Here is a 17,215-nt window from a genome sequence, read left to right as displayed (position 1 = left end):
CTTGTTTATTGCCGTCTTTGAAATCGACTCACAATGTTTAAGCCGCCTTGAGTCTCAGCGAAAAAGGCGGGCTATAGATAGCATAAACAACAAAATAATTAACAAAGGGCACCCATCGTCCAAGAGGCCCATGGAGAGCTTTTGGAGCCACGGCCGAAGCAATCTCTGCAGCAGCCTCCACGCAGCGAACCCCAGGCAAATAAAAGGCTGCCCGCCTTTCGGTGCCGAAATCAAGATGGCGCCGGCGCCCTCACGGCCACTTCCGGAAAGGCCGGCGCTCCGCTTTCCGATTGGTTGAGAGCGACGTCCGGCGGCCGCCAATGGGAGCGCAGCGCGCGCTGGTCGGTGGCCGGCTGGGACGCGCGTGCGCGCTCGAGGGGGCGGGCTGAGGGGCGCAGGCGGGCGGCGCCGTTGTCGGGGGCGCGCGAGGACCCCGGTGGGCGGAGGAGGGCGCGGGACCGACCCCGATGGCTGGGGCTGGCCCCGAAGCCGGCCGGGCTCTCTCGGCGCTCCTGGGTAGGCGGGGGTGCGGTCGTTGGGTCGGGCGCTCTGTGCATGCTCAGAGGCACTCTCGCGCTGTCTGCCCGTGCCCGTGAGAGTGGGGGGTGGGGGGTGGGGGGTGGGGGGCCGTGCCATCTGGCTTGACCCAAGCTCCTCCCCTCGCTGCCCGTTGCATGGGCACGACTGGGCCGCTCCTAATAACTGCCCCAGTTCTTTCCAGGGCTTGGCTACTAAAGGATTGAAAGTGGCTCCTAATAGTTGAGCGTCCTCTTATATGATGTTCAACTACTAGCTATAAAAAACAGTGGCTTGATTTCTCAGGCCCATATTTTCTCTTTCTCCAGCAGGAAGATCCAAGAAACGAGCCTCTGAGCTTAGGAATGCCCAAGAACTTCAGGAGGCAGCTCTGCGTATTCTGAATAGTTACCAGAACCTGAGTGACCTTTTGCAGGAGGTAAGAGCGATTTATTTATTTAATTATTATATTAGGTTTTTAGTCCGCCTTCCTCACCAGGCGGGCTCAGGGCGGAGTACAGTATTTCAAACTCAGGTTTGGATGGCAGATCTGAGTTTAACCCCCTGTGTGCCTTTTGGACTTCCATAGACATTAGGTGTTGAATTTATGTTTCTGGTTTGATTTGCTTTGTTTTTTAATGGTGATTACTAGTCCAGGTGACCTGGCGTTACAGTCAGATTAGTTAAGACATGTATGGAGTTGAATCCTGTTGAGGAGAGCAATTTCTTGACTTGTATTAATCTTTCATTAATACTTTGGTTCTGCCTGTCAACTTTCCTTTGCTCAGAAGGTATGCACAGGGGTGTGTGTTTATATTATATACAAGCACACACACACACATTTTGTCTTATGAGGCCAAAGAGGCTGCATGAATAAAACTGAGCGCCTGCATATTTACTCCTAAGTAAGCCCCACTGAATTCAGTGGCTTAGGCTGAGTGCTTCCTGACAGTCTACGGAATGCTTTTTTCTTTCTCTGGGAGGTTGTTTCTGCCAAAGAGGATTGCATTTCCTTCTGGATTTGGAAGTATTTGTGGTGTTGGTTCGGACATATATTTTGTGGTTGTCAACATCTGGAATAGCCCAAGCGAAAGCCAGGGCATGTGACACGTGTAATAAACCCAAGTTGATTCTTTTTTCTTTTCAACAGGTGGGAGGTTCAGAATGTAATACGCTATTATATTCCCGCAGTTCTGGCACCGATGGCCAGGAAGGTTCAGTTCCAGAATCATTCGTGGGTGGGTGGAAAAAAACATGTCTTGCAAGGGAGTGCATAACTACATTTTACATTAGTTTATCCAGTGAGATAAGGCGGTTTGGGTCAACAATCCCACATTCAAAGGGCGGCAGCTGTTCTGAGCTTCGTCCAAGGCCTGGGGCCTCACTCCCTTCAGCAGGAGACGTTGGGAATGAAATTTGAGATCTTCTGCAAGCAAAACGTGCTCTCTCTCTCTCTCTGAATCCATTATCTCTTTTGCAATTTTCTGAGCATCTGGAGCCACCTTGGAATGAGCCAAACTATCTTGCTCGATATTTGGCAGTGCAGTGGGTTGGCGATACCAAGGATTGGACTCAGGACGGTGTGTTTTAAAAGCATGTTCTCTAGCATGGAGCTATGACCCATTCTGGAGAAATGGCAGGCACTGTCATCAAGGCCTGGGTGAAATAAAGATTATAGACTTGGACACACAGATAATGTACCTAATTAATCTGGTGAGGTGCTCTAGTAGGCCCAAAGTAGGTCATAGAAATAAATTACAAAAGGGGGGGGGTGATGTCATTGAACATGACAGCAGGTGCAGTAGAAAAAATGTACATCACTGAGTGTTTCTGTTTAGTAGTACTAGAACAGTTGCTAAAGCATTGAGGATAAAATTAAGAAAATATAATTTTATCAAATGTACCATTTAAGTTCAGTTTACATTTCCATTCAATGCAAAAAGAGGTAAAAATGACCCCAGTACCATTTGGGTATACAGTGCAAATTACATAATGGGGAGGGTGGGACACGGAGTGCAGGGCAGTTGTTAACGTTAAGGAATCCATGCAGTTTGTAGGTGCAGAAAAATGAAAATAAAGTTTTATTGTTTTTTCCCTACTTCTTGAGATCAGTTTGATTCCGCTTGCTAAGCTAGGCTTTTAACTTCGTGCCTTAGACTTCTTTCTCGCCCTTCTGTTTTAGTCTCCGCCCTGCAGGAAGAGGCCTCCATGCTTGGTGTACCACTGGGAATCTTGTCAGCCAGAACTGCAGCAGGTAGCATTGAGAAGATTTCTGCTGGGTCTGGGAAGGCTGCCCTGCTGAATGCAGAACAAAGGGTGAGGAGGAAGCACTTTTCAGATGCACAAAAACTGGGAGAGAAATGCCCTTCACAGGCTCTGCTTGCGATGCTCAAGAGCAAGGCTGGCAGTTGGGTCTTTTGCATAGGGGGCCGACTGGATCCATCCCTAGAATTTTGTCTTGGCGTGGGGTACAGCTGGAACTTCTGCTTGTGATAGGGCTTTTGGGCTTATTGGGCTGTGTTTATTTGTTATTTATCTGCCTTTCTCAATGAGACTCAAGGCGGATTACACAAAATGGTCAGCAGCTGGGACATTCAACAAACAATAAGAGCAGAAATTTGAAAACAAACAGAAATCCAATACAGAGCTGAAAAAACAATGCTGAAACAAAACATAAGGAGATTGATATGACATATTAAACAGTAGGAGCATGTTTACAGCAACAGATAGTACGCAGCAGTATAGGCTACAGTTCCTATCCCTGTACCAACACATCTCTTTGAACCATGTTCTTACTAACGTAAGAAAACTCTCCTGAATAATTTTAGCTTTGCCTTGTTCATCGCAGCTTGGCAGTTGGTACACAAGAGGCTAGTGGCCTGCTTTGGGGGACTTGCTGATCTGGGCCGTTGACCAGGGCAGAGTTTCAGCCTTCGGCTTCAAGGCTTGATGTTTTCTTGCTAATCACCTAAGCCAGGCCAAAAGTGGACCCTGGGGTTTGTGTTTTTGCCTGCGGGAATGCTTGCAGGCAGCAGGCTTTGTGAATCAGTGTGATCAGTTGAGGCAAGCATTGGCCACACATGAAAAGATCGGCTGATGGCTCATGCCGTCTGGGGCCTGAGTGCCCCGCCTGCCTGCCTAGGCCGCATTAAAGTATCAGTTTCCTCGCTTCCTCATGCCACGTTTGATCAAAAAAACATATGGCCAGGTCTTATGCTTCCCCCCTAGGAATAAAGCCCCACTGTTTTCAGCGGTGCTTATTTCAAGGACTGCAGCTTTGGTGGCTGCCTTTCCTTGCAGGCTAAATCTAAAGCTCCTAAGTACTTTGCTTTCTATAGACTGTTACGTTCATTTGGACTCCTACACTGTAAAACTTTCCACAATATCCTTGACTTTTTTTTTTGAACCAGAATGCCTTCCTTTCTAGCTATGTGGTAGTTTTTGTTGGATTTAAACGTGAGACGCTATCCTTCTCCTTCAGGATTCTCTAAAACATACTTTGGTTGGAGCTTTTGCAGTCTGTAAATGTCTGTGGCATTTGAATGCGTTTGTATGCATCAAACAGAAGTTTAAGAATCATACAATTGACTAAAGTTTTCACCTGGTTGACGTTGCTGTTATTTTGACTCAATTACAGAAAAAACTATCCTGCTTGCTTCAGACCTTGAGGGATTTATTAGCACGCAACGCTTTCTGCCGTTTGGTGTTTGCTCAAGAAATATGGAGAATGCAGGTATGAGCTCTGTATGCGGGTGGGGGTCCTGGACCCCCTTGCATGTGCCGTTTAGCTGATCTTGATTCCAGCTGTACAGGTATTGGAAAAAACCCTTGGAACTGTTCAGGAAAAATGGAGAATCCCTAGATTCTTCAGCACTGAAACTGCCTTTCTTTCAATGCAATCAACAGCTGGCTCTCAAATATACGTCTCGCTTTTGAGCATAACAGCACTTGGCCTCTAAGATGCGTCAGGTTTCCTCCACAGCAGGCTCTTGTGATCCGGCAGGCTGCCTAATTGTGCCGTTGATCTCATGGTGCGACTGTTAACTCTGGGCAGCCTTGATTCTTGCTAGGTGTGAAGCAGCAGCAGGCTTGTGGGAGAAGGTTGGGGCTCCCAGCAGCCTTTGATTCCCGGGCAGATGGCCCCATTATTTGGCTGTTGCTGCACTCCGAGAGTGGTGTAAATCTTGGCCCACCTGGTGTGGTTTCACCGTAGCATTTTTCTCCTCCCAGACCCCTCTCATCCTGGAGCTTGCTTGGCACCTGCACAGAGAAGGCGTCCTTAGCCTGGAAGCGCTGCTGGAGAAGTAAGTGGAGACCTGTAACTGTGTCAGTTCTTAATTGACTTACCAGTTGCCAGCACTTGGGTCTCTTGTCTGCGGAAGTCCTGCTTTTCCACTTGCAAAGCAAAGATGCCTGGGTGTATGCAGGGCTTGAGGCAAAATCTGCAGTGACACCTGGCAGGGAGTAACTCAGAGCTGCTTTAGGAGCCAAGAACCTGATCTATTGTATTGTAGATAACAATTAAAAGTAGCCAGGACTGTGTGGCGTGTGGCTGAACAGCTTAAAGTCCGGGATTAAGACTCCAGGCTCCACTGCTGCCAGTTCAGCCCTTCATTGTGCGGGCGGGGGGGGGGTCACAGTGCAGTGCACTCAGCGCTCGCTTTGCATGCGCAGGACCCTGCTTCGGTCCTTGGCGGACAAGGTGCTGGAAGGGCTGTTCTTTGCCTGAGAGCCATCAGAGGAGGCATTGCTGGGTTTGATGGACGGGGGGGGGGGGGTCTGTATAGCTGTTTGGTGTATTTATGTGAGAAGTTGGGGCTGGCTTCAGTTAGGTGGCTGCAGTAGCTGGATTCTCTTGCTCTTCCAACCTCCGACAAAACTTCTGGTCCGTTCTAGGCTAGTCACAGGCCACGTTCACTCCCCACCTGCCTAAGCCCTCCCATGTGGCCTCAGATGGAGAAGGGAGGGGGTTCTAGTCCACCCAGCTCTCCATCCTCTCCCTGGTTCCTCTTATATCCTCTCGAGCAGGAAGCCAGTGGCTCTTTGCTTCTCCTCTTTCTCCTGCATGCCTTGCTGTGGATTCTCTGCTCGTGTAAGGAAGAGGGGAGACAATTCACGTGTCAGCATAGCTGGGCCCCACCCTTTGGCCGTTGCTCGGCTGCTGCTGATCAGCTGTGATCCAGATGTTGGCTTTTTAAAGGGATTGCCTGTTGCAGCGGCTCACCTTCCACGTGGCTGAAGTTGGGCCAGGCTGTCTTTGGGAACAGCTGAGGAACTTCCCTTGCTTGTCTTGTGTCTCCCTAGTCATCCAGACACGTCTGCGTTGGTGAAATGGCTGTGCACCAGCCTCCGTCTTCTGTGCCACCAGGCAGAAGGTTCTTCCCTGGACTCGGAGACCCTGGGGTGCATTCTTGCAGGCAAGCTCCAGCATGCAAAGCGCCAGACGCTGCAGCTCCCGGTTGCTCCCTGGACACCTGAAGGGTGGCTGTAACCTGCTGGTGGCTGTAACCTGACAGGCCTGGCAATTGCTGAACACTACCCTTCCATCTCTGCTATTCTGCAGGATGTTTTAGGCCTTGGTTTCCTCTCAGGCTGGTTTTGGCTGGGGGGTATCTGCGACTGCTCCCTGTTCAGGTCAGCCCCCAGCATAACCCAGCAAGTGAGGAGAATGTAGCTGCTTTCTTCTTAAAGTGCTTTCTGTGGCTTCAGCGCTTGTCCTTCCTCGAGTGTTCCTTGTTTTCCTGTCGTTGAACCTCCGTGAATGTCTTCATGAGCCTGGCAAGGGATCCCACTGCTGCCCCTCTCAGGCCAGGCATCAGCTCCTGCTGTGGGAATTACGTGCAGACAGACCCTACTGCCCCGGTTATCGACCTTTCCAAAGTTAGAACCTACCTGTAACCCACAGGTTGCAGTGTGTGACGTCACAGTCACATGACAGGAAGAAAGGGAGCCAGAGTTATGGCCTCGAGGCCAGGCTCATGAGCAAGTAAACCAAGAAGGCCTCAAGTAGTGAGGAACCAACCGCAGAGCTGAGTCCTGGAGACATTTCCTTTCCTCCCGAGCGTCCTCACTCCGCTGTCCTGCTGCTCCTCTCGGCCTGTGTTCAGAGAGAGGCGGGTGGTGTGGCACCCCGGCCGTGTACACTTGCAAATTAGCAACAGGCCCTTCCCACAAGCAGCAAAAATGCGATCCACCTGCGGGGTCCCAGCCCATGCATTAAAGGCCACGGACCGGGAGGATTCTTGTGGCTTAGAATACTAGTGGCAAAGGGTCCATCGCAGACCTGGCAAATGTGAATGCAGAGCTTTGGAAACAGGAACTTCATTACCTTTTGATGACCAGGGTGGAGGCAGTTTGCTGCTGCTGCTGCTGCTGTTATTATTCCCATGACAATCACCCTGTGAGGTGGGTGGGGCTGAGAGAGCTCCGAGAGAGCTGTGCCTGACCCAAGGTCACCCAGCTGGCTTCAAGCGGAGGAGTGGGGACTCAAACCCAGTTCTCCAGATTAGAGCCCCGCGCTCTTAACCACTGCACCAGACTGGCTCTTTTATAGCAATTTCAGGTCTGCTTTATTCTGTCACTAAGCTAAAGAATGACCCCCATTCAGTATAAAAGGAGCTTTTTGGTACCGTTTGTTTCTGGCTCACCAATTCCTCCTCTTCCTCACTCGGCTCTTCTACTGTGCAGAGTGGAGCAGGAGGCTGTCAACCTCTCGCCCTTTCTTCCTTCGCTTTATCTGTCCCGACAGACATGAGGGAATATTAACAGTGGTTTTTATTCTTCATGTATAGACTTTGTGATTATGTTTCTTCATAACGGATTCCAGAAAACATCTGAGATGGGAAAGAAATTGGAATTGCAGCCTATCCCCTCCAAAGTAAGAATATTTATTCAACAGCTCTGCAGAATTGTTTTTAATAAAACAGTTTTTGTAGTTTTGCAAATACGAAGGAGGCTGGTGGAGCCCCTCAAGGATGAGCTTGCAGTCTGTTCCACCTGTGTGTCTGTCTGTCCTTCTGAAAGCTCATCCCCTCTAGAAGGGCTTAGGTGGGGCTAGGTGGGGGGCAGGTTGTTCCTCCCCAAGGTACACGCTTCTCTCCTTACAGAGTCCGTCTTGCTTGCTGGCTCATACATCTTTTTCTTCCCTTCTTGGGAGATGGGAGGTTCTGGAGAAGAAGATACCACAAAGGCCTTTTTCTTCCCTTTTCATATTTCAGCTGCTTGCTTATTTTTATTAATTGCCACACGCATTTCTCTCCACAGCTCAGCTTTAGTTTAGGAATTGGCACTTGAGTACAGAGCGGTATGTTGGCACCTGTAGACTGGCAGCAAAGGCAAATGGCTTTTATTGTGTTTTGTTTTTAAACAGATCTGCCGAGCTGTATTGGAGGAAATGCTGGCATGTAAGTGGAGACCAGGGAGGGGCCTCAATTGAATTTGCACTTCCGTAGAGTCCTGGGGTGAGGGGAGCTGGGCTGGACATGCAGTGGATGTCAGTAGCTTTTTAAATACTATTAGACATGTGAAACAGGTGCAACTTGTAGCTGCATTGCACCTGTGGATGGCATTGATGCAGTTTCATATAAAGTTGTATCCTCCAGTGTGTCAGGAATAAAACTCCAGTATCCAAACAGTGAATCTCTGATGTGCTGCTCTTGCACTGAACTGTCGTCATGGTCATTGGCCAGTCTCGTGGCAAAATGGGCTCTTGGCATTTTGTAATTTTTGTGTGTTGGCAGAATGCCTGAGCAGCACTCAAGACACTAAACTGATGAAGAGTAACAAAAGCTTTATTTATGGAACTAACAAACTGGATAGGAAAGTAGAAAATAGAGCTAGCCTTATTTTCCTTTAAGACTAACCAACTTTATTGTAGCGTAAGCTTTTGAGAATCACAGTTCTCTTTGTCAGATTGCATCTGACGATGCACAGTCAGATTGCATCTGACTGTGATTGCATCTGACGAAGAGAGCTGTGGCACTCAAAAGCTTATGCTACAATAAAGTTAGTTAAGTCTTAAAGGTGCTACTGGATTCTTTGCTTTTTTTCCTGAGACTCAAGGCAGACTATAACCAAAGACAAAGCTGTAAGAACAGCCTAATACCAAACTGTTCAATGGACATTGCTATATTCCAGCGATGTGCAGTTCACTTTTGCTTCATATGGGGCTGTGCAGGAGACTTTACCAACACGTTATGCCCCAGCTGTTCCTGTGGTACGGATATTAGGGCCATCTTTCAGAAATGGAGCCCCTTGGTGCTTGAGCACGTGGTCAGTTGCATAAAGTGGTTCTAGGTCAGGGTTAATTGTTTCCCAGTCTGGAGGACTCGAGTGCTAATGAGCTGGCCCTCGTTCCCATTTTCCTAATGAGGCCACCTTGAAGGACGGCCCCATTTCATCTTCTCCCCCTCCCCTTTGTTTTGCTGTTCGGCGAGCACAATTCTTGCTAACTTTCATCCGCCAAAGATTCTTTTTTTTAATTCTGTACTTAGGGGTACTTGACACTGCAGCTAAAGAAAAGCAAGAGGATGCTTCTGCATTGAGGGCTGTGAAACGTTGGTAAGGAATCTCTGTGAATATTTTGCAAAAGGGCTTTTGTTGTTTGTGGGCCTGATAGCAGGGAAATTGTGTGTGTGGAGAGGGGGGACTTGTTTACCGTGGCAGGAGATAATGGAATGAGATGTTGCCTTCAGCCACAGTTTCCTTCTTCCCCCCAAATATCTGCAGAGTGGCGTGTTCTGCTGTAACACAGCGGTGTGATCCCTCTTAGAGAATGGGAATACGGAAGCAGCTGCCTTCTGATGAACACTCTCTGGGAACAGAGAGCAGGGGCTGTTTTCCCCTTGACCGGCTTGTGATGGAACTGGGGAACTGGGATCGAGGGCCTGCTGATCTTGATTCGGCATCGCGAGGCCTACCTTTAGCTTCTCTGTGGGCAATCCCAGGCAGGAGTCTTGGAAATGAGCAGGATTTTTGCCACACCTGTACCTGCTAGATTTTGCTTTTGAGCTCACAACGCAGGCAGTTCTCACTGAACGGCAAGCTACAGTATCCACCAGCTTTTTCTCCTGAGCGTTCTCTTTCCAGCCCCAGGGATTTCCGTTTCGGGAAGCAAATGCCTGTTAACCTTTTCCTGACTTCCTGTCCAAGCAGCATCCCTTCCTCTTTCCTAACCTGTCCATATCATTAACACGAAATGATAAATATTTATACACATTGTCACAGCCTTCTTGGTGAACGTTGTTTTAGTTAGAGAAGGGGAGTCATTCACAGTCGTCGGTGTCTGCTGAGTCGCTATTCTTCAGTTATTAAAGGTTCCCTCTCTTTGTTGATAGGCTGGATGTGTTCAGTTTGACGGCTTCTCGAGGCACAGTCCCTTCTGAGTCTCTGCAGGACTTCTTCAGCCACACCTTCACCCACGTTCTTACTTACAACCCTCAGCTAAAAGGTAGGAGTGGAGGGGTGACGGGGAGCTCTAATCTAGCACGTGCCTGCAGAGGAGAGGCATCTGGAGCGCTTGTTCCACAGCCGCTGTGGCAGCTCTTCCCTTGAGCTTGGCCTTTCCAGCATCCCAGGAATGCCACCCTTGCAGAAATGGGTCTGCGGCTAGACTAAGACAGTGAAGGAGGGCGCATGGGGACGGTGGGCCAGCTTCTCCCCGCTGGCCTGAGGCTTCTCATTCCTGCTCTTTGTTAATTCACAAGTCCAGTTTCCAAGCACCTCTTGGAGAACATCTGTTTTTTAATGCTTCCAACATTGCCTGGCCCTAAAGTTATATGGACTTGCTATACGTTCCCAGTCTCCCCAGAGTGATTCTGTCCTTCGGGGAGAGGCCTGTACAAGGGAGTTCCTTTGGGTGCTAGAAATCAGTGCCTGGCCAGGCCAAGCGGTGGTGGTTTCATTCTCCAGCAGCGTTGCTGCTGCTGACGGTTCAGTTAATGTTTCCATCTTCTCTGTGCAGTTTCTGACGCCCTTAACCTCCAGCGAGAGTGGAGCTTCACAAGGAGCAGCTCGTTGCTCACCAGGCTCTATCGGAAGGTGTGTCTTCCTTGTAGGCTCTGCAGAGAAACTTCTTGCCTGGATTCAGATGTTGCAAACAAACCTGGGTTGGAGATTGGCATGAAAAAGCTTCCAGTCCTCAGGACGGGGAATGGACTCCGTCCCAGTAGCAGGTTTTATCTTTCCTGTCTGTCACAGTTTTACCTGTTCTTTCTCTCAGGGGTTCGGGGCAGTGTGTGCAGATTCTCCCTGCCTTATTTTATCCTCTGTGCAGTAGGTTAGGCTGAGAGGGTGTGACTGGCCCAAGTTCACCCAACGAGTTTCCGTGGCAGAGGGGGTGGTTTAAACGAGGGCTCCTGTGTCCTAATTCAGCTCTCTCACCATGCTAGTTACCGGGAAAGAAACAACCCCCGATATGCAAAGGTACCCATATTTGAATATCACAACAAATAATTCGATCAGAGGCCTTCTAAACTAGGAAGTATTCAGGGATAGTTCTGGGTGGGGGAGCATCAAGGATTTTTTGAAGCTTGCTCGCCTCATGAACAAATTGTGGTTTGTTTGTGCTATCTGGAAAAAAACATAGTTTTAGAACTACCTGGATATTCTGTTTTACTTTTTAAGTATGTGTTCCTTGACTGATTAAATTTGTGCTTAACTATAGAAACCAGGTCCTTTGCCTTCCCTATCCCAAGCTCTGTAACGAGGCCAATTGTGAGCTTCTCTTTCGTTATATGAAACCAGCACTTGTGTCCTGAAAAATGGGTGTTGGCACCTGCGGGCAGCAGTCGTCTGTAAGATGATGTTTGTAGCACAACAGAGCGGGCATATAAAGAGAGAGAAGGAAGGGATTGTCTGCTCAAAGGTCTCTGGGTGCATTCCTGAGAGCCGGAGGGTGACGTCTGATTTGCAGGGCTCCCTGGGGGGCCAAGCCCTCACTGGAAAATCTGACATGGGTTAGAAATGCAAAACGCGATCCTTCTCCCAGAGGGGCTTCCGTTTGATGAATTTGGGAGGACAATCTTGGGAGGGCTTCCTACCGTCCTTGAATCCTGGCATCAGGTCCCTGTTCTTCCTTTCTAGCTGTTTGTGGGGCTCAGAGCGGAGAAGCTGATAGGTCATTTGCAGCAAGTCCTGGAGGCTAACGAAGTGAATTGGCATCACGTGCTCTCCTGCATTTCCACGCTGCTGGTCTGCCATGCTGAAGCAGAACAGCTGGTTAAAGGTAGGGCGTTGGAAGGCCGTGGCTGTTGAGTGAGCATCACAGCTGCTGACTTCTTTAGAGGCCAAACTCATGTTGGTGCCAGAGGCTGCTGGTTTTAATGCTACAGAAATATCCCCGAGGAGAGAACCTCTTTTTTTTCTGCCGAATAGTCCCAGTATGAATATGAAGCTTTTGCCAAGCTAAGCTGGAATTCCTGATTCTACAGCTGTTTTAAATTGCTAGTTGGTTGCTTAGGCTTCAGACAGTGGCGGTGCTGTGCTGGATCCTGTCCCAATGAGGACCTCTCCTTCCTTTACCTCTGAGAGACAGGCATGCCTGTTCAGGAATTGCGGCACTGAGATCTGTAGCAGGGAATGCCAGAACTGCATTCCAGGATTTTACACTGCTAAAGACGGCCAGTCTTCCCAGTATCATGTTTTCTTGACCCGCTAGAGATGGCTGCAGCGTGTGTGTTCTTCATGCGTGGACTGGCTTCCTGGCTGCCCAGGGCTGCAGGGCTGTATCGTAGGGCTTGAGAACCACTGAAGTCTAGAAGCACTGAGTAACTGAAGGCAACTCTGCGGAATACTGAGAGGGTCTGAACTTAGGTGCAAACGTTTCCCCTGAATATGCCGTTTCAGGGTAGGACCTTCATCGGCTCTCGTAGCATCTTTCGTGGCAAAGGTTGGCTCCTTCAGGAACATTCAAAGTTTTCTTAGCCGCAGTTTGATCTTTGTGGATAGGCTTGCAGGGCTACCTAGGATCAAAGTTTCCCTTAAATGTATAATGATTTGCTGTGCTCCTTCTAGAACTTCTGAGCCATCTCTTGAGAAAAGCCTTTGAGAACTACGACTTGGAAAACTTGATCACTGCGTTCTTAATTGCCCGGCAGGCAGCGCTTGAGGGCCCTGCTCTGTTCATGTCTTATTCTGAATGGTTTAAGGTAAGGGGAGCTGCCTGCAAAACTTGTATGTGAATGACAAGGGTAGGTCTGCAGTGGCTTTCTGGGGGAGGGGGGAGCCGGGGCAGAAAGTGGCAAAGGAGCGATGACAAAGAAGAATACAGCGTGGCTGTTTGTGCGCGTCCCTGTTCATCCAAGGGGAAGGGGGGAGATCGGGGGAAGAGCTCCAGCATATGAATAAATAATTGGACCGGCTGAGAAGGGTCTCGGGGCCATGGAGAGTCACACGCTGCAGCCACGTGACATTGTACCCAAAAGTCCGCATTAAGCACTGCTTGCAAGATATAGAAAGGACCGGTGAGGCAGGCAGAGCACGTCTTGCCTCTGGCCGTTCTGCAGGCAGGACGTGTGTCTCCCAGGGTGGCCGGGTCAGGTGGCTCCTCCCCGCGCTGCCTTTGGGGTTGCTGTGGCTGAAAGGCATCGCTGTCTCTTTCCAGCTCGCCTTTGGGAGTGCCAGTGGTTTCCATGGCAGCAGCAAGAAGGCTTTGGTCTTCCTCTTCAAGTTCCTGTCGGAGCTGGTGCCTTTTGAATCCCCGCAGTATTTGAAGGTGAGCAGCGGCTGGCAGAGGCAGTACAGTTCAACAGCCTTTTGCAGCCAAAGAGCCGCTTGAGCACCGGTAGAGTCAGATCACGTGTTCCCTCCCAAATGAACCATTCAGAGGTTTCTGGTCAGATCCTGCCTTGCAGTGGAACTGCCATCGCTGTCCTGAGCTTGCTGTAGAAGAGTCCAGCGTGAGCAGGCAGGAGTCCTGCTGCGTTGTGCAGCTGAGATGGGTGATTCCATGGCAGGGTTTAGAAGTGAGGCTGAAGCACCTGCTCAGGTACTGCTCCTGCTGTGACAGCCTGTTTCCTGCCCTCCAGATGGGACAAGATGAGCATCCCCCATGCAAACGGGGGAGCAAATGGCTTCTCTGTTGTGGAGCAGCTTTCCTGCCGTGGTTCTGATTTTTGCATCCGTCTGCAGAGAGCTCTGTGGGCATCAGTGCCAGAGAAAGCCAGGCTGCCTGTCAAGCGTGACGGAGTCGTGACTGTCTTGTTTAAGCTGTTCTGAACTCTCTAGGTTCACATCATGCATCCGCCCTTTGTGCCCACTAAGTACCGTCCCTTTCTTCTGGAATACATCACTCTGGCCAGAACTCGGCTGGCAGATCTCAAGGTCCGTGAGAAGCACTTTCAGTTTTTCTGGTTTTGCTTTCTGGAAAGGGAGCCGCTGGGGCTCAGTTCTGCCTGGAAGCTGCCCCCCCCTTCCAGACTTGGGTGGAGGTTGTGACTTTCCTGCCGTGTAGCAGAGGCACTCTGCACATGCTCATCTCTGCCAGGATTAAGTGTTGGCAGGATATGGGGCTGGGCCCTGGCTCTCATTCAGCCTCATCCGCTGTGCTGCTCTTTCCAGGTTGCAGTCGAAGACATGGGCCTCTATGAGGATTTATCTTCCACAAAAGATGCTATACAGGTATCCAAGAACCACCAAAACTGATTTCTAATAGCCTTGCTACTTGTTGCGTTCACAATGACTCTGTATATTTATTTATTTGAAACAATAATTTATATCTGGCCTCTGTTTCCCACCCACCCGCAAAGAGGGCCCAAAGCAGCTTATGTGAGAATGTGTCAGTAGGCGTACGATAAAGCTGTAGGTCACGGGCTCTGGCTTTTTGAGAGAACCTACGGATTCCAGCTGCAGGCTGTTTTTGGTGGACTGTGTGGGGCCAGCTTGGATTCCTCACAAGGAGAAAGCCAGTCCTTGAAACTCTGAGCCCTGACATCATTCGTGTGGCCCTAAACAGTTCACGTTTGTGCAGCCCCCAAGAAAACTGGCTTCAGTCTTAGGGAAAATGCTTGAGCCACAGCCAAGGGCATTCTCCCAGCATGAAATGATTTTGCACCTGAGAGGGTCTCCATCCTGGCTATCGAACCGCTGGGAGATAGAATGACTGGTCCTGTTCTCCGCGGGAGGAGCGTTGAATCTGGGGAGCTGCTTGCCATAAATAGAATGAAGAGGAAGCTTTGCTCCTGGGAAGAATTCACCAAGTTTATACCCAATAAAATGGTCCTTAAAACACAATTGTTGGATTTACTCAGGCCGGGCCCAATACAAATGTGCATATAAATACAATTCAAAATCAAAGGTACGCACAATAAAAAGATGAAACTAGTAAATTTTCACAGCTATAATAACAACAACAACAACATTCGATTTATATACCACTCTTCAGGATGACTTAACACCCACTCAGAGCAGTTTACAAAGTATGTTATGATTATCCCCACAACAAAACACCCTGTGAGGTAGGTGGGGCTGAGAGAGCTCTGAGAGAGCTGTGACTGGCCCAAGGTCACCCAGCTGGCTTCAAGTGGAGGAGTGAGGAATCAAACCCGGCTCTCCAGATTAGAGTCCTGCGCTCTTAACCACTACACCAAACTGGTTAAAATATCAGGATGCCATTATAGATGTTAGATCAAGGTCCTCAGAACCCAGTCAGTCATGCTAGCACGGTGTTTTAGTGCCCATGAGATAAATTTTGCCACTTTTTCTGTAGTCCTCTTGTCAGACTGCGAAAGGAGGTTTAACAGATGGTTTATCCACAGAGTGGGTTGGAAAGGTAGTTGTAAGTGGAAATAGCATATTGGCTCTTTGTGCAGCATACATCTTATAGGAAAACAGAAAATGCGTGTTAGATTCAACAGTTGTGATCTCTGCGGGAACATCACCTCCGCTCGCGGGAGATTCCCCTGAATCTTCCAGTTCGCTCTGCTAAGGGAGCGAGTTAAAACGGGCCAAGGAGAACCGCCTGTGATAAGCAGGGGATGTGAGGCAGGATAAATCTTCCTTGTAAGGAAAGGGAAGTGATGGTGCAAAGCCCAGATCAATAGGCAAGCAGACTCCACTAGCATTTGCCAGCCTTCAAGCCTTCCACTATGCAGAGCCTTTGTTTAGCCCCAGATGCTGGGCTCGGCCTGAGACGCTTTCTTCCAGCACCCCTCTTTCCTGACTTCCTCTCCTGCGAGTTAGAACTCACAGGCTTGCTTCAAAGGGAGATGAAAGCTCTTGGGCTCAGATACTTGTAGGTCCAGTTTAATGGCGGCCAGGACACGGAAATGTACGTGGCAGTCTTGTCTGAGCTGCACAAATCCAGCTTGTGGTATTCCTTTATTTCTGTATTTGATTGTTGGCTTTGGAACTTGCTGAAGATCTGTGGAAACGTATACTCCAGATGTCTGAGTGTGAGGAGGAAAAACCCTGCTGCCAAGCGGAATAGATCCAAGTTTCATTTTTAGGAAGTTGTAATTGCAGTTTCCTCGATGTATCCCAGGTGAAAGGCGGCTTCCTTTTACGTTCCTTTGGTTTTTATTGGGCCCCACTGAACATCACAAAGTTGAATTGGCACTGCAGTTGTACAGGGTTTAGTGACCGCTACTAAAAGCTTAATTGCTGCTGGCATTAATTTGCTTTCTGTCTAGATCTGTTCAAAGGTTTCAGTTCTGTGTACTTCAGTCCCAAGGTGTAATATGTATGAAGTTCAGAAGGAACATGTGGGCATCTTCACTCCAAAAGTTGGCCTTTCCAGTCCTCTTCCTCTCTTCTTGCGCTGTCATCCCCCCTCACCCCGCTCATGATTTGCCCGTGTTTTATGTCGCTGGGTTGTTCACAACTCCAGTAGGTGGGCTAGACAGTCCAAAACACAAAAGAACATTCAAGGAGGACGCAAATATCAGTGCAAAAGAAGCTGAAACATTCCCCCCCCCCTTTTCTTTGTTGCTTCAGCCACACTGCCAGGCACTTCAGGATGTCGAAAAGGCTGTTCAGATATTTGAAAACACGTGGAAGATTCCAGCAGTTGTGTTGGAAGCCAGGTACGGAATCCTTCTGTAAGCCTAGCCCCCCGCTGTGTTTTGAAAATATACTCGGGAAAGGAGAAAGTAGGAGGAGTTGAAATGGGAACAAAAGCAAGATCCTGGAACCCATTTGTAACTCACGCAGGCTGCTGCACACGTCATACAAAAATCCCTTGAGCAGGAATATGGCTTCTGCTAAAACTGCACCCTGTCGATTCAGTGGGGCTTGCTCTGGAAAAGGGTGGGGGGTTATGTCCTTCAGACTGCAGTCCGAAGAGGTCAGAAGATGTCAGACAAGAGTTTCTTCTCAGAGTCTTGAGAATTTATAATCTTACCTTTGGAGAATCTGTCCCACCTTGGAGTCCTTCTGATCTTCCTGCCTCAAGAGAAAAAGAAAACTTTCTAGCTGTTTGGCTGTCGTTGTTTGTCCCTTGAGTGTGACATTCTACCAAGGTGTGAGATGGCACCCATTGTCCTGTTTTGGCCAGCACCGTTACCATATGTAAGCGCTAAAGTGCTGGATGCTTGGGCTTGCTGGCTCATCCCCCAGCCCTCTCCCTTGCAGCTGGGCTCCAACTCATCGACAGGATGTAGTTCCAAGGGTTGAGTTAACGGGGTGAATTCTAGAGGGGAGGACATTTCTCCACATCCTTGATGAGAAAAAAGGGCATTTTAGGTTCTATGCAGGATGCTGATAC

The 17,215-nt window shown here is 49.1% G+C and overlaps 1 protein-coding gene across 4 annotated transcripts in view; it reads left to right on the top strand.

Annotated features, from left to right (window-relative positions):
• Positions 1-409: 409 nt before the first annotated feature.
• Positions 410-17,215, top strand: part of FANCA (FA complementation group A) — a 33,668-nt gene continuing 16,862 nt past the window's right edge. For 2 of the 4 annotated variants that reach the window (XM_055000359.1, XM_055000363.1), the window contains exons 1-18: positions 410-516; positions 846-955; positions 1,667-1,754; positions 2,699-2,832; positions 4,154-4,249; positions 4,747-4,820; positions 5,821-5,933; positions 7,308-7,393; positions 7,886-7,919; positions 9,009-9,075; positions 9,852-9,964; positions 10,478-10,554; positions 11,599-11,740; positions 12,529-12,662; positions 13,118-13,228; positions 13,741-13,836; positions 14,074-14,133; positions 16,447-16,535. In XM_055000359.1, the coding sequence (XP_054856334.1) occupies positions 468-516; positions 846-955; positions 1,667-1,754; positions 2,699-2,832; positions 4,154-4,249; positions 4,747-4,820; positions 5,821-5,933; positions 7,308-7,393; positions 7,886-7,919; positions 9,009-9,075; positions 9,852-9,964; positions 10,478-10,554; positions 11,599-11,740; positions 12,529-12,662; positions 13,118-13,228; positions 13,741-13,836; positions 14,074-14,133; positions 16,447-16,535 (1,673 nt within the window). In that variant the 5' untranslated portion in view covers positions 410-467. Of the gene's footprint in view, positions 517-845; positions 956-1,666; positions 1,755-2,698; positions 2,833-4,153; positions 4,250-4,746; positions 4,821-5,820; positions 5,934-7,307; positions 7,394-7,885; positions 7,920-9,008; positions 9,076-9,851; positions 9,965-10,477; positions 10,555-11,598; positions 11,741-12,528; positions 12,663-13,117; positions 13,229-13,740; positions 13,837-14,073; positions 14,134-16,446; positions 16,536-17,215 lie in introns of those variants that run through there. The other 2 variants (XM_055000360.1, XM_055000361.1) reach the window with 2 other exon arrangements.

This window comes from Eublepharis macularius, chromosome 16 (assembly GCF_028583425.1).
Source record: "Eublepharis macularius isolate TG4126 chromosome 16, MPM_Emac_v1.0, whole genome shotgun sequence".
Lineage (NCBI taxonomy): Eukaryota > Metazoa > Chordata > Lepidosauria > Squamata > Eublepharidae > Eublepharis > Eublepharis macularius.
This window is presented reverse-complemented; position numbering and strand designations above follow the sequence as displayed.